This window comes from Labrus mixtus, chromosome 22 (assembly GCF_963584025.1).
Source record: "Labrus mixtus chromosome 22, fLabMix1.1, whole genome shotgun sequence".
Classification (NCBI taxonomy): domain Eukaryota; kingdom Metazoa; phylum Chordata; class Actinopteri; order Labriformes; family Labridae; genus Labrus; species Labrus mixtus.
In genome coordinates, this window is record NC_083633.1 from 20,018,776 (window position 1) to 20,043,179 (window position 24,404).

The 24,404-nt window shown below is 41.1% G+C and overlaps 3 protein-coding genes across 4 annotated transcripts in view; 2 read left to right on the plus strand and 1 right to left on the minus strand.

The window, feature by feature from the left end:
- The window catches only part of slc35e3 (solute carrier family 35 member E3), a 5,671-nt gene extending 5,011 nt beyond the window's left edge, over positions 1-660 (minus strand). Inside the window, exon 1 of the mRNA XM_061030107.1 lies at positions 429-660. The gene's annotated coding sequence lies outside the window, so the exon portion shown is untranslated. The remainder of the gene's footprint in view (positions 1-428) is intronic.
- Positions 661-2,615: 1,955 nt separating this feature from the next.
- Positions 2,616-10,885, plus strand: nup107 (nucleoporin 107). Its single transcript, XM_061030104.1, has 26 exons — positions 2,616-2,688; positions 3,370-3,452; positions 4,069-4,164; positions 4,304-4,398; positions 4,721-4,856; positions 4,956-5,059; positions 5,192-5,307; positions 5,399-5,447; positions 5,739-5,810; positions 5,896-5,984; positions 6,237-6,312; positions 6,409-6,522; positions 6,657-6,827; positions 6,932-6,991; positions 7,104-7,249; positions 7,356-7,404; positions 7,499-7,568; positions 7,734-7,849; positions 8,169-8,358; positions 8,453-8,559; positions 8,742-8,844; positions 9,305-9,465; positions 9,601-9,726; positions 9,808-9,921; positions 10,315-10,482; positions 10,670-10,885. The coding sequence occupies exons 1-26, from the start codon at positions 2,681-2,683 to the stop codon at positions 10,775-10,777; spliced, it is 2,727 nt and encodes a 908-aa protein (XP_060886087.1). The 5' UTR covers positions 2,616-2,680; the 3' UTR covers positions 10,778-10,885.
- Positions 10,886-11,634: 749 nt separating this feature from the next.
- On the plus strand, positions 11,635-22,185 carry mdm2 (MDM2 proto-oncogene). Of its 2 annotated transcripts, XM_061030105.1 has the most exons (13): positions 11,635-11,786; positions 14,539-14,588; positions 17,092-17,159; positions 17,426-17,500; positions 17,777-17,910; positions 18,109-18,158; positions 18,323-18,381; positions 18,514-18,601; positions 18,689-18,882; positions 19,006-19,137; positions 19,510-19,581; positions 19,679-19,856; positions 20,063-22,185. In XM_061030105.1, exons 3-13 carry the CDS (start codon positions 17,109-17,111, stop codon positions 20,548-20,550), a joined length of 1,521 nt encoding a protein of 506 aa, XP_060886088.1. In that variant the 5' UTR covers positions 11,635-11,786; positions 14,539-14,588; positions 17,092-17,108; the 3' UTR covers positions 20,551-22,185. The 2 variants fall into 2 exon arrangements, with proteins under 2 accessions (XP_060886088.1, XP_060886089.1); XM_061030106.1 differs by lacking the exons at positions 11,635-11,786; positions 14,539-14,588 and adding an exon at positions 16,099-16,262.
- Positions 22,186-24,404: the final 2,219 nt, after the last annotated feature.

The window sequence follows — 24,404 nt, forward strand, 5'->3', positions numbered from 1 at the left end:
ATATTATTATATTATATTAATAATATATATATATATCAAAAATACTATAATAATATTTTTAATTTTTAAAATAATTTTAAAATAATAATTTTAATTTAAAGTAATTTAATTTAAACTCAGAAAAGGTTTAATGACGTAAACTAGTAGGCTACGTTGTGAAATAACGGTCATAACGGTCAACGGTTAGCAGCATACAATTATAATATACATAAATTAAAACAGATTACATGTACCTAAAATGTATAATAACTTACAGTAGGCTTACTTAAAGCAATTAATGTACTTTTATTTACTTTTAACCGCTAGTTTATCAGCTGTTTTTCAAATGGACTTTGGCGTGATGCTCTGAACATGACTGTCTGCCTGTCTGTCTGTCTGCCTGTCTGTCTGACTGTCTGTCATTCTGCCACGCAATAAGAAAAGTTTACCTGGGTTTAACTCCATCTCCCCCACCTGTCTCCCCCCCTCTCTCTTTCTGCCTGTCTCGCTCCAGACAACCAAACACCCCCGGGCTGTGTGTTCGTCACTCCCCGGCAGATAGAGCTCCAGTCCCGGCCTTTGCAGAAAGTAATCCCCGCTGCAGCTCTGGAGGAATGTCTTCCTCTGCACTCCTGCTGGATAGAGCAGAGCCGTGATTTGTGCTTCAAAGCCTCTCTGTGTATGTTCCTGTTTCCTCTCGTTCACACAGTTTAACGTGCTTGTGTTGAGTAACAGCGTCAACAAGTGGACTGGAGGTATAATGAAGAGGAGGCGAGTTGATTAAGTTTTTCTTTCTTTTACTTTATTTGTAACAAAGTTCAATTACAAAAACTACGACGGAGGATTAGGATGAGGGACAAAAAATGACTAAAGTATAAATAAATAAATGTTGGGAGAAATGCATACAATAATGTATAAATAAATAAATAAATAAATGCATCAATAAATATATAAATGCTGAAAACAATACATCAATGAATAAATAATGAATACACTTTGTTAATGAAAAAGGCTATTTATATATTTTTTACATGTATTTATTCATTTATTAGCGTATTTCTATAGTTATATATGTATCAATGCATACATTTCCACATTAATTGAGTTATTAATTTATTTACACATCTATTTATTTCTGTGTCCAGGTCGTAAGAGGAAAAGTATATATGTAAATTTGCTTCTACTTCAGTAATGTTAGGACGGCCCACGTAATTTACATATTTACTTTTCCTCTCACGACCTGGACACAGAAATAAATAGATGTGTAAATGTAAAAATACGGAAATAAATAAATAATAAATAATATAAAAAATGTTAACGTGGCCCTAATCCTCCGTCGTACAAAAACATATAACCTACATCTAATAAACTCAAATGCATGAGCTGATATGTTTATTATAAAGTAAAAATTGGGAATGACATATAGGCTACATTATGAAATAACAGTCAAATAAACAAGAAAGTAAAATATGTATTTCTGAATAAAGTAGCCTATTTGTTTTCCTCAAATTCCTATTTATAATAATAATAATAATAATAACTTTATTTATATAGCACCTTTTAAAAACACAGGTTTACAAAGTGCTTTGACAAACAGCAAAAACAAGAACAAACTAAACCAAACACAGAAGAACATAAACAACAGCAAGAACATAACAAATGCAAAATACTAAAAAATAATAATTAAATACAATTAAATTCAATTCAATATCTAGGGTTAGATCTTCAAGGGAGGTTAAATATAATATGTTTGCAAGGACCTGAGGCATCCACACTAGTTGTAAATTAGTTGTAAAAAAGTTGTAAATTAACTTCCTCATTCATTTTGTTCTTGTATATATATTTTGTATAAACCCCCTGTTTTTATTTTTATTTATCTTATATTATTATATTATATGATAGTATTATCCTATCCTCCTGTCCTCCTGTCCTCCTGTCCTCCTGTCCTCCTATCCTCCTATCCTCCTGTCCTCCTATCCTCCTGTCCTCCTGTCCTCCTATCCTCCTGTCCTCCTGTCCTCCTGTCCTCCTGTCCTCCTGTCCTCCTGTCCTCCTATCCTCCTGTCCTCCTGTCCTCCTGTCCTCCTGTCCTCCTGTCCTCCTATCCTCCTGTCCTCCTGTCCTCCTGTCCTCCTCTCCTCCTGTCCTCCTGTCCTCCTATCCTCCTATCCTCCTGTCCTCCTGTCCTCCTGTCCTCCTATCCTCCTGTCCTCCTGTCCTCCTATCCTCCTATCCTCCTGTCCTCCTGTCCTCCTGTCCTCCTATCCTCCTGTCCTCCTGTCCTCCTCTCCTCCTATCCTCCTGTCCTCCTGTCCTCCTATCCTCCTGTCCTCCTGTCCTCCTGTCCTCCTATCCTCCTATCCTCCTGTCCTCCTATCCTCCTGTCCTCCTGTCCTCCTCTCCTCCTATCCTCCTATCCTCCTGTCCTCCTGTTCTCCTATCCTCCTATCCTCCTGTCCTCCTGTCCTCCTATCCTCCTATCCTCCTGTCCTCCTGTCCTCCTGTCCTCCTATCCTCCTATCCTCCTGTCCTCCTATCCTCCTATCCTCCTGTCCTCCTGTCCTCCTGTCCTATCCTAAATGACCTGTGGAGGGCAGCATCACGCCTTGGCTGCAGCTTGTCTGCCGGAAAGCTCAAAGAAGACGAAGAAGAAGAAGAAAGTAGTCAAGCCTCGTGAAGCGGGAATTGACAGCTTGCTACCATGGACTGGTAAATACATTAATATATTTATCAGTTTAAACTTAAATCAGCGTTTACACACCTTTCTGTTTAGTGCTATGTGTGAATCATTATCTCGTTTATTAGCCGGCTAGCTCTTTCATCATGTTGATTTCTGTGTTAGCTGCAGGAGAGGATGCTAACTCTGCTAACTGTTTATAATGTGTTCTGATGCTAACCTGTTAGCTCAATCACCTGGTTTGTAAAGTTTAACATGACTTTTATTAGTGTATATTATTATTCAGAGTTAGTAATTCATCCTAAATATAGCAAAGTGGACATTTATAAAAGGTATTGGACATAAACAGACTGCTGAAGTCAGCTGTTTATGTTGGACTGAAAAGCTGCAAAACTGAGATTCAGATGTTTTTAAAGTGTTTTTATTGTTTATATAAAAGACTTTCAGATAGTTGTCAAACATCCACAGCTGAGCACAGAAGCTTTAATCTGAATCCTGAAACATGACTGACAACAACACAGACAATATGAAGATATAAGAGCCTTAGACAGTTTACAGTTTCTTTAAAATCAAGCTGAGAAACGAAAAAAAGCAAAGTTAATATGAAAGAAAAAACAAGATTAAACAAACGATGTGCACATTGAACTTTTAAACTGATCACTCTTTGAAGAATATTCTCAGAAAGTGTGTTTTTTTTCATCTTTTTCTTGAAGGGGGCAGAGTGAGCTGCCGTCTCCGGTCGTCCGAGATGATGAGGTGACGGTCGCTGCCCGCAGGAGGAGGAAGAAGGTGGCCTGTATCCTTCAGAAGAGACAGTGTTTATGCATAACATGACGATATCATCAACATAAGGCCTTTGCACAAAGTGTCTGTTTTTTTCCCTGTCTGAAATTGGCGCACGTTTAAAAAGAAATGGATCTCATGTTTGCACACTGACTCCAAAACTTTTCTGTTTTTCCACAGTTTTATTTGTGTCTTTAGTGTCCTTACCTCAGACATACTGCTCGCCGCTGTTAATGATCGATTGCTTTGCAGAAATTGGAGATTCTTCTCTGTAATGTGTGGTTTCTAGTTAAACTTGCAGCGTCTCAAACTGGACCACTGACATCCTGAAAATACACCTGGAAGAGCTCTGTATGATTCCTCTGCTCCTTAATCAACAGGTGAAACTCTCCTTGGTTTGTCTTGTTTCCAGGAGTGGAGGGATCCAGTGTTTACTTTTTGTTTTCCAAGGAGTGAAAGAACCACAAAAATCCTCTTCATTGTGCAAGGTCTCTGGTTTTCTACGGATTACAGATCTAGAAAACAGAATTGTGCAGAGACCTTAAGTACAGTTATTTATGGGGTTAATCGAGGTGTGAAGACATTGTAAGAGCAGTCAGTGTTGTTGTTTTCCTGACTGTTTGTATCAGTCCCGTCCCCCGGCAGCGGCAGCCCCGTCATGTCCACAGTGACACCAGCCCGCTCCCTGCTCAGGAACACTCCTGCTTCACTGTACAGACAGGCTGGTATGACACACACACACACACACACACACACACACACACACACACACACACACACACACTTAAATAGAGATGCTAATCTTTCAACTCAGCGGATATTAAACACACCGTATTTTATTAAATCTTCACTCTTGTCTCTCAGTAACTCCCAGGGTTCCAGATGTGTCTGCCATTTTGGCTCCGGGAGGACGAACGCCTCGATACACGCACACACCCAGGACGGCACTCAGCAGTATGGTGAGACAAAAACACACACATTAGGAAGTCCAAAGACTGTATGATATCTGACATAATTTCTGCTCCATTTTTTTTCAGTTTGATTTACAAAGAATATCACCCAAACTACAAGTGGTGCATTTAAATGATTGTGTGTGTGTGTGTGTGTGTGTGTGTGTGTGTGTGTGTGTGTGTGTGTGTGTGTGTGTGTGTGTGTCTGTGTCTGTGTCTGTGTGTGTGTGTGTGTGTGTGTGTGTGTGTGTGTGTGTGTGTGTGTGTGCGCGTGTGCGTGCGTGCGTGTCTGTGTCTGTGTCTGTGTCTGTGTCTGTGTCTGTGTGTGTAGAATCTGGACGACAGTGATTGGACCAACAGCATGTACACCTCCCCCGTCTCTGGACTGGAGAACACCAGCTTCTTCACGGATGACATCGCCAACCTGAGCTCGGCGCTGCTGAAGGAGGACGATCCAGGCGAGGCCGGTGAGTTCAACAAAAAAATCACGCCGACTCACTCTGTTGCGTCTTTAGTGATTAGTTAGAATTCTAATGTTTACTCTTTACCTTCTTTCATTATTTTAGCGGCTGCCAGTCTTTTCCCAGAGTTCCTCAGTTCCTTTCTGAAACACTCTTCGTCTGCCGTCTTCGAGCTGCTTGAGGATTACCAGAATCTTTGCCAGGACAAGGTAGGCCAGAACCGCTAACGAGCACGTTTAAAACCTGATAACAGGAAGTTAAATACAACCTATTAATGAAACATCTCTTCAGCTCACTCCTCAGTCTGATCAGTCGCTTTCTCCCCCATCACGGTTTCTAAGGTGGACGTGCTTCAGTCTGTGGTCCTCAGAGCGGGGCAGAACAGTAAAACAGCAGGAGTCCGCTGGCTGCTGCAGCAGGAGAACTGCTCCTGGAGACTCATCACCTCCTTGTACAGGTACCGGTCTGATTTCAGGACCACCGTCTGTCCCTGTTACTGTCTGTTTGTCTTAGTTATCTATCAATGATAACCTGCTGTGTTCCTGCAGGGATCGAGTGCAGTTGGCGATGGAGGATGATATGATGACAGACATGGTGGTAAGAAAAGTTTATCCACACACACTCTTCAACTTGCAAGAATTTAATTGATTTATTTTTCTACTTGAGGTCAGCAGAGACGAGCACAACGTTTGATTTAACTTGTTAGCAAACATCCAGCTCTCATGGAGCAATATTTAGAGTTGTGTTTTTAATCTGAGTCATATATAGGCTTTCTCTTTTAGTTCTGTTTTTGGTCTTGTACCCCTGAAATAAATATGTGGCTCTTTATGTTTAAAATGCTCGGCCTCGTTCACCTTCAAGTCTCTAACCGTGTCGGGGTTTTTGCAGGTTCCAAGTGAGAGTGAGAAGGTCGTGGTGGAGCAGCTTTTTCAGCGGGACTCCGTCATAAGACAGAGTCAGGTAAGAAACATCAAATGTCTGAGGTGAGGTGTTTATTTTGTGTGTCTCCTTGCTTGTAGTTCACTTCCTGGTTACTGTGTTGCAGCTGGTCGTCGATTGGCTGGAGAGCATCGCCAAAGATCAGATTGGAGATTTTTCAGATAACATCGAATACTACGCCAAAAACGTCTGCTGGTGAGTTCTGAAACTTGACGGTGTCTGTTTTTTTAATGTAACACGCCTGCAGCAGCAAAGTGTGTTAACTCCTGTGTGTGTGTGTGTGTGTGTGTGTGTGTGTGTGTGTGTGTGTGTGTGTGTGTGTGTGTGTGTGTGTGTGTGTGTGTGTGTGTGTGTGTGTGTGTGTGTGTGTGTGTGTGTGTGTGTGTGTGTGTGTGTGTGTGTGTGTGTGTGTGTGTGTGTGTGTGTGTGTGTGTGTGTGTGTGTCAGGGAGAACACCCTCCACGCGCTGAAGCTGAGGAGGAAGAGCGGGTCTGCCTTCACTGTTCCTCTGGTCACTGAGCTGGTGAGGCTTGTTTCCATGGCAACCGACATATCCTCATCCCCAGTGTAGTTCAGACATGCAGTATATAAAGTGTGTGTGTTTGTTTGTGTGTTTTAGGACCCAGACGCTCCTCTCCGGCAGCAGCGCCCCCTGGCTGACCTGGACAGAGAGGACGACGCTCGACTGCTGAAAAACCTGTTCTCACTCATCAGAGCCGGGATGACCGAGGAGGTAGAGAGACACTGAGACGAAGAGAGAGAGAGAGAGGGGCAAACCAAGGCGAAACACATTTGTTTGAGGAGTGCTGCAGTTAAAAGATGTGTTTTATATAATTTGGGTAAACTTAAGTGTGTGTGTGTGTGCAGGCTCAGAGGCTGTGTAAGCGCTGTGGTCAGGCTTGGAGAGCAGCAACTCTGGAAGGGTGGAAACTCTACCACGATCCAAACATGAACTCGGGCAGCCTCGAGCTGCAGCCTGTGGAGGGAAACCCTCAAAGAGGAATCTGGAAAGCCTGCTGCTGGAGAATGGCTGAAGAGGTAAAAGCACTCCCAGAAAAAAAAACTCAATCCTGTTCCCCTCATGAAAACACTTATTTTCTTTAAGACTTACGATAACTTGCTTTGTTGTTGTTTGTTTATAGGAGCAGTTAAACAGATATGAGAGAGCGATCTATGCCAGCCTGAGTGGAAACCTCAAACCGGTAATGAAAAGAGTTTTTGGTTCATTTTTTTTCATGTGAATTTGTTGATGTGATCGTCGGGACACAATCGCACACCTTTGACAAACAGTTTGTGTGTGTTTGTGTGTGTCAGCTTCTAGCCGTGTGTGAATCATGGGAGGACTGCGTGTGGGCGCACTTCAGAGTGATGGTGGACTCACTGGTGGAAAAAGATCTGATGTCGTCGGGTATGGCCCACCAGGAAGTGGAGACGCTGCCCCAAGTATACCTGGAGGCCAAGTACGACACCTTATAAACAGCATCAATTTGGATTGTATCATTATTATTAATTTACTGACGAGCCTGGATATACAATAAATCCCTGATGATATCCCTCTCTCCTCAGCTGGACCATGGAAAAGGTGTTTGAGGAACTCCAAGCCTCAGAGTTAAAGGTGAAACTCACACACTGTCTGAATGTGATTGGTGGATATTGAAGTCATGACGATGACGACAATAACACCAGATTCTGTTTCTGTGTGTATGCAGAGGGTGTTGGAGGAGACAAAAGAGCATTACCACGTCATCCAGAAGTTTGTCATCCTTGGAGACCTGGACAGTAAGACACCTCTCTCTCTTATCTTCACCTTTGACCCCTGATAATCCAAATTTCTTCATTTATATGATAATTAAAATTAAACCCTTGTTTAAAGATGATTTTTCCATCCTTCCAAAAGACGACAATGCCGTAAACTTGTCCCTTCTCTTTGTGTGTGTCTCTCAGGTCTAACGGAAGAGTTTGCTGATTGGCTGACGGCCTCTAAGCCCCTCCCTTCACACCTGCTGCGTTTCATGACTCACCTCTTGCTGTTTTTCCGCTCTCTGGGTTTGGCGCTGAAGGTAAAGTAGACAAAATGAGTTACATTTATTACACCAGGGTGAATTAAAATGTTAAACAAGGGTGGTCCAAGGACAGAACCCTGGGGAACTCCTTTTGTAATTGGGGGGGAAGAAAGACGAAATATAACCTCTCTAATCGCTGGGACCAATCAGATCGATTACTCTGAAACTGTAGAAAGCCTTTATGATGCCTCTCCAAACACCTGAACCCTTTAACACCTACTAACGCATCAGGTTTTTAATAGTTAACCAAAGTTTTGAGCCGTGTCCTTCGAGCCAAATGTTTACAATCACCTGTCTTTTTTTTTTTCACTCAAAGGAGGAGGTGTGTGTGGATGTGCTGAAGGCGTACGTCTCCCTTCTGATTCGGGATCAGCAGACCGAACTTGTGGCGAGCTACGTTAGCCAGCTACCTTCCGAGCTTGCCACCGCTCAGTACGCTGCCTTCCTGGAGACGGTGAACCAGCCCGAGCTCCGCCCCCGCTGCCTGCAGCTCGCTACCGATGCAGGTGAGAAGGAAAAACACTGAAGACTACATCCGGCCTGTTCTGCAACAAACATATTTACTGAGAGGATGACGGGTGTTTGTTTTTACTCGTGCAGGTCTGGATGTTGCTGCGATTACCAAGCTGGTGGTGGAGACGGTGAGGGAGAGAGATGAAACTGAGTTTACTCATCACAGCCAGACTCTGGAGACGGCAACCACAAAGGTACAGAGTCGAAACAAAACGCTGTTTGGTATCGTTTTTTATCTTTAATATAAAAAACCTTTGAAAACAATTACAGAAGATTTTCTAAGGTTTAGTATAAAAGCAGCGTTGTTTGATACTTTGTTGTATTAGTTAATAGAACTACCAGTATGTGACATTGTTGTGATTCTCTGCTCTGATAGGAGGACCTAAGGAAGATCGACGTTATCGATTGGCTGCTCTTTGACCCCGCCCATCGAGCCGAGGCCCTGAAACAGTCCAACGCCATCATGAGGAAGTTTCTTGGTACCCCCCTTTTTTTGTGTCTTACTTTATTATTTTAAAAGTTTAGGGTTTCTTGGGGCGCTGATGGCCTAGCGGTTATGTCAAGCTCTCCATGTACGCAGGCTATAGTCCTCGTCGCAGCGGCCGTGGGTTCGAATCCAACCATGGCCCTTTGCTGCATGTCACCCCCCCTCTCTCTCAGCTCTTAACAGTTTTTTTAAATTATGTTGAAAATGCAGAACATATCTCCAGAATAAAACGTGTAGAAAAGACTGCCAGTTGATTAGGTAAGCTCAGGTAAAATGGAAAAAAAGTGTGCCAAAACAATTATTTGGGCGACTGAAAATGAGCAAACAGACACATTTGGCCGCCTGCAGCTGTCCCGTAATCTTTGCCTTGCATGTCCTGCTTCTGTTTTTTGATGTTTTTTGATGCATGGCGTCCCTCTTACGACCTTGCTGTCTGTCTGTCTGTCCCTCAGCTTTGCAGAAACACGACGCATCCAAGGCGGTGTTCTCTAAAGTTCCAGAGGATTCAATGAAGGAGATTTACTGCCAGTGGTCAGGTGTTGGTCAGCCCACGCCCCCACATGCGGAGGACGAGAACGCCATCCGAGAACACCTGTGTATCAGAGCCTACCTGGTATGTCCCTCTTATTTCTAATCATGCTTTTTTTTCTTCAATAATTTGATTGGTTGACTCTGTAATGCCTTGTTATGCTTTATCAGTGTCAAGGAGGGCACAAGGGTTACATATCCTTCACTAACTGTTTCACAGGAAGCTCATGAGGCGTTCACTGACTGGTTCAGCCACAGCAGCTCTGCACCCCAGAAACCAGCGCCAGCCCCTGAGGCCAAATTCACAGAGAGAGTAGCCAACGAGATGAGAGAGAAGGAGTACCAGGTAGGCACAGTGGAGGAAGTTGTGAGAGTACTTCAGTAATCATTTGAATACAACCCTGTAAACTCCTAGTTTGTGTGTCAGGCCTCACTCTCTGCATGGTCGTGTCGTCGCGACGTTCTGACTGAAGACGTGAAAGAGAGGATCTACAACGTGCTGCTGTTTGTAGACGGGGGATGGATGATCGACAACAGACAGGTAACGCCTTTGTTTTCACTGCAGGAACTTTTTCTAGAGCTCAACCATTGTTTCCACTGATGGAACCAGAAACTAAGGACAAGGGTTAGATGTTGAATGTGAAGTTTGGCATTGTTTTTGATTTCCTGACTTAAAAAAAACTCTTGCTAACAAACTAAAAGAGTGAAAGTGAGGAGAGAGAGTGAGACAAGGAGAGGTGTTAGAGCAGACTAAACAAGTGAGCACAAGCAATAACATCTCATACTCTGCAGACTAGTTCCCGGCTGTACATACAACAAATGGATGATTCCTCTGAGGATGAAAAACTGTTACTAACATGATTTTTTTAAAGAAATAATTGGTGAAGTGGTTTAAAACTGTTTGGTGTTCCTTTTATTGTTTTTGTTTTTTTAGGACTCAGAGCCGGATTCAGAGCGCAGCCACCAGATGGCGTCATTACGATCTCTGTGTCTGCCTCGCCTCAGTTTTTTGCTGCTCAGCGTGCTGCAGAACTCCTCCAGACACCAGGAGGCGCTGCGGCTCGCTGACATCATCTCATCCGACCAGCACCGACTCTATCAGGTAAACAAAACAGAGACAAAAAAATTATTTTTAACTTGAATTCTTCCAGACTTTTTAGTGTTAGCAGTTTAATAAAAAGGGACCCTGTTCTTCGAGGTTTTCCTCTTTGATAAAAGTTTATGGTCTGAGAGTTCTTTGATCATGATCAGGTCCTGATCTGTTTCATCTTTCTGTCCCCAAACTTCAGGTTTTCTCTAAAGAGGAGCTGAGGAGGTTTCTGCAGAAGTTAAGGGAGTCGTCGCTCGCTCTGTTGGACCGAGGTCTTGACCCTCTGGGCTACGAGTTACAGCCCTGAACACACACACACACACACACACACGCACAGAGCAGTGTTTGAATCTTTGTGCTCTTTTCCTTTTCTTATTGTGTCTTTAATGCAAAATAAAAGTTAGTTTTTCCTGTACTCTTTTGGTGTTCGTTCATTTCAAACTTGTCCTTAAACTAAATTCACTGCAGAGCTTTCATTGTTGCCAATCAGCCGATTTGATTTTCCCCCTCGTATGCTGTGAAATATTTTAAATAGTGATATTTTGTAGTAGGTAAGTAGACATTTGTTTTGATTACTAAATGGATTTCTCAGGCAAATAAATATCACTTCATGCTGCTACAGTGGATAAGAGAAAGGATTGGTTGATTTGGAATTTCATTGTTTTAAGGAAGGAATTCAGGCCACAGCATCACTCACAGATACAGACAACTGAAACAGATTAGATAGGGGAAAAATAAGTTAAAGGATTTGAGATTTCTAATACATTAATATATGAAAAAGTGTAAATATTTGTGGGTAGTTTAGTGTAGGGCTGCAATGTGATGGGAAAAGTTTCAGACTGAAGCCTGACAGCAGAATATAAACAACACCAAATTAACCACAACAACAAAAAACAAGAGTTGAGACCGAGAGAAACTAATTTTTAAGATGAGGTAAGCAACTAAAAGAAACAAATAAAAATAAGATAATAAAAACAGGAAAATAAATTATAAAGCATTACTAAATGAGAACATACAAATAATAACACCTGTAAGAGCAATTAGCGAAAATAAAACATTAACGGGAGATTTGTATTTCTTTATTAGATTAAAGCATAAACAACGAAAATGAATAATTATGACTATAATAATAAGTCTGGTTGCAGTGTCGGTGTTTGGCCACCAGGGGCGCCCGCACCACGAACACTCGAATGAAGCAACAACCGTAAACATATCGACTGGACTGGAAGCTAAATAATGCCAGTAGTTAAACTACCGGGCGAACTGGCGGATTAAACATTACACCGGGATAATATTTATTTAAGAATACCTGACAGGTAGGTTATAAATTCTCGTATTGTATTATACCTATTATTGGTGCTGTAACAATAACAGACGCACACGTTGGCAGGTGGTTAGCATTATGCTAGCAGGCCGCAGAGCCTCGTGTTTTCCTGGTTGAGTTGACGGAGAGTGTGGCGCTGCGACGCGGCCGCTGTTCGCAAACTAGCAAAACGTTTTATCAAGTAATGCAGAAAGTTGACTTCATGGCTTCTTCATTTTGTTTCTTAAGTCGTCTTAAAGATTAATTTTATTCAGGTGAGATTATTTCTGCTCAAGTGTGATGTTATGGTTAAAGTTAGCGTGGTAACTTATTCAACTTTTTGGAATCTTTTATTTTCTTTACCATTTATATTAACTCAAAATTCAATTAAACAAGTATAAAAAATGTAATTTATTTTATTAAATAATTAATAAATATATATTTATTTACACAAATAATGAAATAGACAATATTCAGTGCAGGAAGAGGCACCTTCACCTAAATAGCATTAAAATATCACAAAATGCATGAAATAAAAAATAGAAATAACATGTATGTGCAACAAATATTAATATTAAAATACAGAAAAACAAACAAAAATAAAATAAAAACAGGAGGTTTTAGCTATCTGGGAGGATAAAAATGACAATTATTAAATAAATTCATACATATTTTTCTGTTGAATTTTTCTCTTTTGGTGGAGGTTTAGATTTTAAAGAGAGGGTACATGTGTTTAAAATATGTAGTTTTAAATCTTTGCAAGGAGGGTGATTTGTTAATGATTTAAAAATATAACTTCCGGTTTGTAAACGAAAGTGTTTATAACAGCTTTACAATTAATCTTTAACGATAAAAGAGATATAAGGCTGCCTCATAAAAGCATAAGGCAAAATTGAAGGAGCATAAATATTATGAAAGTGAGGTGAAATTTAAATTTTACTTTTTTTTTTTTAAGCCCGCCAGCTGTTTGTACTGAAGTTTCTGCTCTTTAATCTTCTTCTATTGTACATTATAAGTGATGAAGTCTTGAGATGATGAGAGGTGGATTGCAGTTTTCCTTTAATCAGATGCCTTGTTGAAACAGAAACTTAAAGAGAGAGAGAGAGAGAGAGAGAGAGAGAGAGAGAGAGAGAGAGAGTGTGTAGTAGGGCGGGAGAGAGAGGGAGTGGAGTAGAGCGGGACATGTCCAGGCATATTTTCAACCGCTTGTAGTGACGCAATGATGAATCCTCCACAGAAGCAACAGCTGACTCACCGTGCATCAGCTGTGTGTGTGTGTGTGTGTGTGTGTGTGTGTGGTCACGTTTAATGTACATTCACAGAAATGTGCCCAGACATATTCACTCTGCAGAGGGTCAGAGCAGGCTGAGCAGCGGGGGGTTAAACCTGCACATGTCTCGACCAAGTTGCACTTTTTTTTTTTTTTTTTTTTTAAAGTTCCCTTTTTTTGCTGAATCACTGTGATTATTATTATAAGAAGAGTTTGACGTCAACATTAAGCTCCAGACATCCTGTTTTGGAGCTTTCCCTTTACTGTTATTTAAAAAAATGTGTTGATTTTAAAATTCTAAGTACTTTTTTTGTTTTTTTTCTGAATTCTGCAACTCGTAACTAAAACAATACCATTTTATTATTTGAGGTGTTATATGTAGAATTTCTACACCAAAATATCTAAATTAATTAAAAATTGACTCATATTTCCAACAGTTTTTAAAGCCGGAGAAATCCTTCATTTTACAGTTTTTAATTAAGGGACGAGTCTTGTCGCAGCCATGACAGACACAACATATTTGTTGTTGCCAAGGAAACGCACATATGGAAATTCTGCCTCCAGGGGGCTCTTAGTTAGTTAGTGAGATATCGTAACATCCCTCCCGCTTGTGATATCAAACTTAAGAAATAACCACATCGCCTTATCGTCCCTTTTTTCACTTCACACTTTTTACTAATTGGCTGTTTTGTATCTTGTTTTCCTCACTGGTTTATTAGTCGTTTTACTGACAATCAGCTGGTGTTAAACACGCTCTTTGATCCTGCTGTAGTCGAGGTTACAACCACAACATTCACCTCAGGTTACTCGGCTGTCAGTGAGTCCCTCTGCTGCACCGACGGCCCCCCACATCGACATGAGGAAATCACTAAAAACACAGTGACACAGTGACCCTAAACTCAAATGATGGGATCAATCTGAAATTCCTCTCTCCTTTTGTTTCACTACAGCTTCTCTTATTTCTTAAAATACTTCCTGGTTAGTCTGGAATCTTTTTTTGAAGCCGTATTTTAGAAAATACAACAAATAAAATATAATTTTGGGTGGGACTAAATATAATTTATGGGGCCGCCCAAAGTCCAAAATCTTTCTCCATTCCTGCTGTGGAAATATCCTCATCTTGAAACCCTCCATGATTCACCATGCTTACCCCTGGTTAGTTAGTCATCCTAACCCTGGTTAGCTAATTTTTCCACCACTAGTCACCCTGGACTAGTCTCGGCATGTCTACACACAGAGCTGTGTGTGTGTGTGTATGTGTGTGTGTGATGCAATCAGCTGTTACAGTCAGTGTGAACAGAAACATACAAACAAACAAGTCTGCTGCTGACTCAACCCTGAGTGGCCCTGTTAGGCCCTGATAGGCCCCAGTCAGTCTAACCCAGGCCCTCTTTAGGCTGGTCTAGTCCTGACATGTCTGAGCAGGTCTATAAGAGGCTGCAGCTTCCCTCCGCTGCACTCTGACTGCACTTTATCTGCTTTTTTTCTTGCACAGGATGGACTGCTGAGACAGTTTACTCCACATATAAATATATATTTATAAAGGTAAGACATTTATTTTATCACTCTTTGCACTTTGAGTAGCTGTACATGATCAGGACGGACTCAATAACTCTTTGAGGTGGATTTAAAATCAAATTATGACCTGACAGTGTTTGTGATTCTGTGAAAATGTGTGGTTTAAAATGTGTGGTTTAAAATGTATGTTGGAACGCAGTAAATCATGCTGAACATTTAATCATGCACGTTTGATTTAAATCTGCATTTTATAACTCATCAGGGTTGAGAATCCTATATGTCATAAGACTTTCTAAGACATTTTGCAGGCTTATTAGTCACCTCCAATCAATTATGTGCACTTGATTCTGCAAAAGACAGCTTTACACAATGCCAGTCAGTCAACATTACATCCCAAAATAGTTGTAATTAGATGTACTAATTCGATTTGTAGCCCTCACATACTTCACATTAACAACACGAGCTTATAAGTAGTTGAAGCTGTAAGTATTGCTTTTACTTAATTGCTATTTTGGAGGACATTGAGGATCTTAACACAGGAATACAAGACAAAATACTGAACATACTTCCAATGACACAAGTGATAAACTTCACACACACACAGAGTAACTATTGGTACGCTTGGGAGGATAGAAAGGTTTTGAGTTTAGCTGTAAAAGTAGAGCGATGGACCTTTGCTCAGCAGGTCGTTTGTTCCTGAGAGAGAGGGACCTGAATCGTTGAGAGCTTTATTGACTAATGCTGCGTTCAATTACAAGTTGGAAAGTCGATAATTCCTTGTCGGTTTCTCCGATCTGAGTTAAAAATGTACAAACCGGTCATTCTGCTTAAGTGTTACTGTGTGCATGGATGTTACCCGAGTTTCTGATTTGGAATTCCGACTTGAATGGCCGTTCCATTGCATTTCTTCCAAGTCGGAGGTTGTTCAGAGTACAATGGAAGGCAGCATAATGATAGGATTTTAAAGGTGATTCTGTTATTGTACGGGGAGCCGATGGGGTGGGTGTTTTTAGGACGGGGGTTATATGTTCAAATGTTCTTGTGTGTGTCAGGACTCTGGCTGCTGACTCATGAATGAGTTGTTTTGGATTCATAAGATGTTGCGTTACTTCAGATAGAGAGTGTTAGATGTGTTTTAATGAATAAGTATGTGCACTAAGATGATGACTGTTAATCAGGCCCATAGTTGTTGTAGATGTTGAGGGTTTCAGGGGGTTTAATCTGCTGAAATGTAAACTGTAAAGCTTCGTACTATTTGTCCTGACTTGATGTGAAAGAAGACATTCAGCCAAACTCATCAAAGATGGCCTTGAGGAGAAAAATGGCCCTGAATGCAACACATAGGGGGTTTGAAAGAACACTCTGTGACTTTCCCTGAGCTTCATATTACAGAGGAAATTACACTATGACGGTGCGTGATGCACTTCCCAAAGAGTGGAGAATCTGATGTTCTTCTTATTCGAGTTAAAAGTAAAAGACGATGCTCAGAAACATTCACATACCCCCCCCCCCCCCCCCCCCTCTGCTGCAGCTCACCACAGCTCTCTGTGACTGTTTCAGTCTTTTCAGTCGATTGTTTTGCATGCTCTGTTTTGGTTCGGTGTTGCAGCTGTTATCAGTGTAGTTCCTATCAGCAGCTGTTCCAACGGTAATAAACCTGCTCTGAGCTTCCTCTCCTGCTTCTACTGGCAGACTGACAGAGTGAGTAAGTTAGCTGGTGAATGTGGAAACTTATTGTCTAAAGAGTAAGAAGCTTTTAGGAGGAATTTAGAAATCAATTCAGAGCTAAGAAAAGTTAAATGTTGGATCATTTAAGGTTTTTATGTTGGAAGAAATTCTGCTTTGTGTAGGATTCATGTAACAGGTAACTGTCTCTGCTAAGGAATGACTTATTCTGAGTTATTGTGTCTCCTGAATTCTTCTGATGTTTGGTTCTGATGATGTTTGAGTTGTGATGTTTGGGTTTTTTTAGGTTCTGATGTTGGTCTGGTTTTTATTCGGTTTCTTCTGATGTTTTGGACACTTTGTCAATCTGTTGTCAGCTACACCTGCTACATCTCGTCTTCTGTCTGAGCTCAAAAACAAAACAAAACTTAGTTTCTAAATTTCCTGTACTCTTTGGTAACAAAGATCTAGGCAGCTAGAAAAAGTAACCAGAGCATGTCATGAAGTCTGATGAATCAAAATGTGGGGGAGAAACTTTGTGGGCATCTAAACATTTTAATGATTGGCCACAGAGTCGCTTTGTCTTTTTTTTTTTTTTTTTTACCTCAAGTGGCAAAATGTTCTGAATACAGCAGCTCATAATCGTCAATGGCACATTTGTATCTGTAACTTGTGCAAACCCACTCATGCTTTAAATGGTTTTCTTTGTGGAACTATATGCTAAAGATAAACACTCATCCTGTGTGTGTGTGTGTGTGTGTGTGTGTGTGTGTGTGTGTGTGTGTGTGTGTGTGTGTGTGTGTGTGTGTGTGTGTGTGTGTGTGTGTGTGTGTGTGTGTGTGTGTGTGTGTGTGTGTGTTTCCAGGAAGCATCAGCCTCAACATGTCAGCTGAGAGAGAGCTCAACACCAACACTCCTGACGACAACAAACTGGTGAGAGCGCCGTCTTACTGACTTCTTTACTGGCTGTTTATCAGCGTCATAAAAACCTGAAACGAGACAGGAAGCTAGCTGAAAAGATCAGAGGCGGTGGGATTTAAAACGTTTGACATGTCACTTAATTAGTGTCCCACAAGTTGTTTTTTTTTTGCATTCTGTCTGTTTTTTTTTTATGTCCACCTTTTTCTTTTGTCACATGTTTGGAATGTAAAAACTCAAACCGTCTGTCTGACCATCTTTCTGCCCGTTTGTGTTTCCAGGTCAGACCAAAGGTAGAGTTCCAAACGTTGCTGCAGCTTGCAGGAGCGACTAAAGATGTTTTCACCATGAAGGAGGTACAACAAGTCCTTCGACTCATACGGCCACCTAATATTTTTAATGATTCGATTTTCAGAAACTGAGAAAATGTGAAAAAATGCAGTTTCCTGTACAGTTTAATTCAGTTCATTAAGAATTAGAGCTTTCACACATGCAGAAAACTCCTGAAAACCGATGAAGAAGGAAACATTTAAAAAGAGTCGTTAATTAAAAAAAACAAAAACCTCTACAGGGCTTAGTCTGCTGTTTGCGTTTTTTTCCCATGATGCATCATGTTGTCGATCTCCCTGCAGGTGATGTTCTACCTCGGTCAGTACATCATCCAGAAGCAGCTGTACGACCAGAAGCAGCAACACATCGTCCACTGCTCCCAGGATGCACTGGGGCAGGTGTTGGGGGTCGACAGCTTCTCAGTTAAAGAAACACGGTGAGCTTCAGGTTCATTGTTGCTGAATTTTTTGCCTTTAGTGGATATGACCGCTGAAGAGAGACAGGATATGTTAGGAGGAGAAGGTGGGGGAATGACGTGCAGCAAAGGGCCGAGGTCGGATTCGAACCCATGGCCATATTATATAGTAATATATCTTTAGTGTATTGTGTAACTGAAACTTGTTTATTTTTCCAGACTTCTGTTCACGTTGATCACAAAGAATCTGGTGGCCGTCAAGAGTCAAGGTAGAGCAAAACGTCTTTAACTTCACTTTCTATGTCGTACACATCGTCTCAGCTTCTTCATCCGTTTCCTCTTCTCTTTTTAAAATCTGACTGTGGTGCTAAAAAAAAACAACTTCTGTGTTTTTAGCTTCCTCCTAAATGTTTTATTTCTGTCTTTCTCTCAGAGTCTTCACAAAACTTGAGTGAATCCCAAAGTAACAGTCAGCCGGACAGAGGGACAGAGGTGAGACATGTGTGTGTGCGTGTGACAAGCAGTAAAGGGCCGAGGTCGGATTTGAACCCACAACCACTGCGAGGAGGACTACAGCCTCCGTGCATTCAGAACGGGAGACTCAATTTCCGTTTGTGCTTTCAGGAGGCGGACTCAGAAAGCCGCTCTTCATCACCGGACAGAAGGAGAGGACGAAGGAGGAGGAGGAGGAGCAACAGGAGCAGCGATCCCGGTGAGTTTCTCCCACCACATCGAGGTGCAGTAACAAACAATCTGTGATAACCACGAGATCTAAACTCCGCCCCCTTGGTCTACTCAGGCCCATCAGGCCCCTCCCACAGTTTAGAGGACGATGAAGATACAGAAGAGACGCAGGAAGAAGAGGACGAAGGAGGCAGGAAGAGGAGGCGGTCCGACAGCTACTCCTTGACCTTTGACGAGAGCCTGTCCTGGTGCGTGATTGGTGGACTGCGGGACAGACACAGCAGCCAATCATCGGACGCGCACAGCACGGTGAGTTTTATAAACACGTCGTTAGAAATATGATCACAACGATGAAGTCTGTATCAAACATTGATCTTTTGCTGCGAAGGGTATGAGGTTTGTAATCTGTACTCTGTGTGTGTGTGTTTTTAGTCTGCGAGGTCAGAGGTCACGGTTGCAGCCTCAGACTCCGACTGCGACAACTTCAGCGTGGAGTTCGAGGTCGAGTCCATCGACTCCGACGACTACAATGAAGATGACGCTTCTCTGTCTGCAGACGACCAGGTAAACAGAAAATTAAAACCTAGAATAACTCAAACTAGAGATGCAACGATAGATCAGCATGTGACCTGAATCGGTCGGTTTTGAGCCGGCCGGTCCTCACAAGTGTAGCGGATTTTGTGCCAATCTCAGATACACACACACACACACATACACACACACAGACAGCCACACACACAACAAGCTAACATGTCCCAGAATAAGAATAAAGGGAGTTTACAGATCTGTAATTAACAGTTACTGAACAGTCAGTGTTTATTTATAAGCATGAAAGTATCGGTCAGAAATCGGTATCAGCAGGTCAGTCGAGGTGAAAATCGGAAATCGGCCGAAGAACTTGCAATGATTGCATCTCTTCTTCAAACCTGTCTGCAGGTGTACGAGGTCACCATCATTGAGGAAGAGGAAGAAGACTCCTTTGATGAAGACACAGAGATCACCGAGGCTGTGAGTGTCAACAAACATTTACAAAAACAAAACACAGAAAACAAAACGTTCCTCGGTGGTGGTCTAACTGTGTGTGTGTGTGTGTGTTTGCTATCAGGATTACTGGCGCTGTGCGAAGTGCGAGGAGCTGAACCCTCCTCTGCCCAGACACTGTCTCCGCTGCTGGACTCTGCAGCAAGACTGGCTCCCTAAAGACGCATTAAAGTCGGCCTGCTCCAGCCCCAAAGCCCTCCCCCTAAAGCCAGCTGACCAATCAGCTGCCAAAGAAGCACTGGGTAGGTTTCAGTTCAGTTCAGTGTGTGTGTGAGGGATGATATTCAGGTGATTTAAAAAGACTCTGTATCTTGCAGGGTCACTTTTTAGAATATTACTTTCGAGGTTAATTCCTGTCGTGCTATTGGTGGAAATTTACAACAAAGGAAATGAAAATGGAGTAGAAACAAAAGCACTGGTTCTAACCGTCTGTGTGTCTCTTTTTAAGGTTCTGATGTGGAGGAAACTGAAGGAGTGGACGTCCCAGATGGGAAAAGAGCAAAAACTCCCACCATCCTGTCCCCGTGCTTGTCTGACTCCGCCTCCTCCGCCCCGAACTCGCAGGATTTCCTCTCCTCGTGCTCCCAGCCTTCCTCGTCTTCCTCGCAGCAGAAGCTCTGGAGCTCCGACTCGCAGCCCAACTCCTCCGTCGACTCCCAGGAGCTTCTCCCGCTGTCCCCCTCCACTCCCACTCAACCGCCGCCCGGCGTCCCCGACCTGGACCGCAGCGTCTCAGCGGAGTGGCGCCTGCCGGACTCGTGTCTCGACCCGTGTCTCATCTGTCAGTCCCGGCCTAAGAACGGCTGCATCGTGCACGGCCGGACCGGGCACCTCATGTCCTGCTACGTCTGCGCGAGGAAGCTGAAGAAGAGGAACAAGCTGTGTCCCGTCTGCAGGCTGCCCATCCAGTCTGTCATCCTCACCTACATCAGCTGAGAGACACCACCTGTCCTCCACCTCCACCTGTCCTCACCTACCTCAGCTGAGACATCCAGTCTGCACCTCGTCTTTTATTTAGCAGATGGATGATTAATGAATAAATTAATAAAGGTTTTCTGAATTGATAAGATTAATTATCTCCGCTCAGACTCCGGTTCTCTGTGCAGAACAAAACACAGAGCAACAAGAAACCATCAACAACTTCAAGTTCAGTTTGAGTTTCTCTTCTTCAGTCGACAGGCACATAATATATATTTATCTTAGTTTGGTTCTTTCTGTTTTAAAAAGCTGGATAGGTCGGCATTAGTCTATTTTTTGTTCTTATTGTTAACAGAGCTCGTGGAAAAACCAAAACCAACAATTAATTAGTGCATCTATCAAAACGTTCTTAATCTTTTTTTCTTTCACTCTGAACACATTTTTATATTCCACAAAGAGACTAATAGGGTGTTCACACACGCAAAAAAAACCTCTGACTTTACCCGGCGTTTCTCCTGTCAGCCCCCCTCGAGAACGCAGCAGAAAACAACCCCTTGAGCCAGTGGGAGTGGGTGGTGGTGACATTTATTCCCTGTGATCGGAGCAATTATCTAAATACTTTCAGGAGTGCGTTGGTGAAAAAACATCTAAAATAAAAAAAGGCGTTTTAATCATCTTTAAAAAAAGAGCTTAAATATGTCTTAAACTGATTATTATGCCTTTTTCTCAGTTCACCGTCTATTACCTAAAAAATGCTGATTAACTACAAATTGAAGCAAAACAGGAAAAAGTGGGTTATTTCTGGGGGGTTTTGAGAGCAGATTAGTCTTTAAAGGTCACATATTATTCTCCATTTCAGCAAGTTTAAATAAATCTCCACAAAACGATTTATCATGCCTGTAAACCCCTCTGTTTACAGGCTGTTTCTGTGTGAGAAGGCAGACTCAGGTTCAGAACAAACACCTAGCTGTGGGAGTGTCACCCACCTGGGGGAGGGGCTACTGCCCTTTGTGATGTCATGAAGGAAAAATCTCCAAACGGCCTGTTTGAGCACACATTTTCTGAAAAGTGGAGCAGGGGAAAGACGGAGAGGATGGACTTTTCTCATCATTGGGGGGTTTTAGACAGACTAGAGACACATGTTAGAGTTAGAGAAACATGGTGAAGATTATTTTGCATAACGTGACCTTTAATGCAGCACTGGGGCTCAATGATTAGTTTCTAATCAACAACGAGCCCCTGTGGTCCAGAGAAGGACGATACAGTTTGGCTATATGTTCAGATCTCCACTGTACAGAGGAAGGCGTGGTCGTACCAGTTTGGTGACAGGACTTGTTGGTTTTGGTTTCTTTTCATTGTTCTGTTTGACAGTAAAAATAAGGAACATCAGACTAATCCTTTGAGTGACACTTTAACCTCGCTGTGAGCATAATTAGTTTAACAGTCAGCGTTCTTGGGATAATCAGTTTTATTTGTCTTTGGTAAACAGGACGACGGGATTCTTTGGGTGTTTAGGTAAAAATACACAAAAAAGATGGATTGTTCCTTTACGTCTCGTCACATCAATCGGTAACGCTTTTCTTCTTTTTTCTTTGTTTTATGGGTCCGACATTTCTTATTACATCTCCTGGAAAGATTTTTGTCATGTGACACGTTTTGAAGGAAAAATAGGAATTTTGATACAGATTTTATACACAGTCGTAATTAGAGCCCGACCGATATGAGAGTATTTCCAATACCGATATATCAGCCAATATTTTTCAGCTCTATCCTTAATCTGTAGATATAGATAAACACATTTATTCTGTTTTCCCTCATGCAGTTATCAAACACAATATTTATAGTCCACAAGATTGCTGCTTGACACTGGAGAGTGGTAATGCTTGTTGTAATCCATATAGCGCCCTCTGCTGGTGACAGGGAACTGCTAGTTTCATACAATGAAACTCAAATGAAATGCAATTTGGCTGGTGAATAACTCTAGTAATATCGAATATCTGCTATAAATTTAGACGATACAGATAGTCACTGGATAAGCGAATATCGGCTTGCAAATTAATCGGTCGGGCTCTAGTTGTGGTTTTGAAATGTCAGCACGTTATCTGACTGAAAGACTTTTTGTTTGCACTATGAAATAATTTAAATTAATTAGAATATCGTTATCTATTTTCCTTTTGCTGAGCACCAAATGTCAAACTCTTTCCTGGAGACTTTTTGTAAATAATGATGAGATTATTTAAAGATGAAGGACCCGTAAAGTAAAGCTTTACCTTCTTATTATTTATAGGTCTGTCATTTCCTTTATCCTTTCACACAGAGGTTTATTTTGCTGATTTATTATTGTGATAATAGGAACTCTCTCTCTTGTCTGATTGGCTAATTTATTATCAAACCTTTGACACACTAATTTAAATAATTATTTCCAGTAAAATGAAAAAAAGGAAATGACAGCCTATAAAGTGAAGAGTTACTCGATGTCTTTATTAAAATATTTATTGTGAGTTTATTTAAGACGCTCCTGTTTATTTAACAGACTTTTTTTACAAGCTCTTCAGTTTGAATTATAAGATGAATATATGAGAGACCTCTAATTTCTTGTTTTCTGATGAGAATTTTCTGTGAATGATTAAAAATGTATGTGTTAACATGTTGCCTCTGTCTTTTTATTCCTGATACAAGACTTTCTGTGCGTGTTGATTAAACATCTCAAAGTGCTTCAACTGTGGAATAAAAGTAACAACTCAAATCATGGGCATAGAACAACTGTAACTTTAGAGGAAGGTTTAAAGGAGCCCAGAGTCTGTGGCGCCCTCTGGTGGTCAGGTAGAGCATTTCACAGTCGTGGGGCAGCAGAGTAAAAGGCTCTCTCCTCTATATAACGCAGATCATCAGCAATACAAAACATAAAAAATAACAAATGCAGATATACTCTTAATTATTCCTAAATTCTCAATAATTTTACACCGTTATCAAATAAAAGTTTACATCATAAGTTGTGTTTTTTAAAACTCCAGAGAGAACTACACATCACTAAAACTGTTCCACATGACATCTGTATTTTACATTGGTTCTCACTTTACATGTTTTGAACATTTTTTTATTTTTTATTTTTTTAAACCGTCTTTATTGACAAATTTAACATATACAAAAAATGTTTATACAAACTCTTAAAGAGGATGAACATACACCAGCAAAAAACACAGGAACAAGTTAATTCAAACACAAATCAAGACTAGGGGGGATTATATATAAAAAAATAAATAAATAAAAATCAAACTTTTCCAAAAGAAAACATCAGGAAAATGTAAGCAGACAACAAAGGGCCAGAAATCAAAACAACAAGAATTTCGATAAATCAGCACTAATCCTGCTAGATTTCATTTTTTTCAGAGATAAGAAAAAATATTTGAAATCATTTATAAACCGGTCAAAGGAGGGTTTGCTGTTTCTCCACTCACTACAGTGAATATGATATTTACTCATGAGTAAAATAACATTTACCATGTCAGTAATTGAAGGGTTTAAATTATCCATAACATAGAGAATACTATAAGTATCAAAAGATGGAATATCAACAACCAACTTCTAATGTTGACCCAAAATCTTTGAGACAGAAAACAAACAAGTCTCTTCAGATTCACCACAGAAAGCACTGAAGGGTTCACATCTAAATTTAACCTGTTTTTGAGAAATGCAACAGTTGGATAAATCTGGTGAATTATTTTAAAATGGGTTTCTTTCACTTTAGGGAAAACAGAAATCTTAATATCTTAATATATTTGTGATGTGCTTTAGAACAGAAAGCTCAATGAACTCTGCAGCTCTCTGTGGTAATCAGAACTGTATTATTACATTTCCTATCACACAAGTTA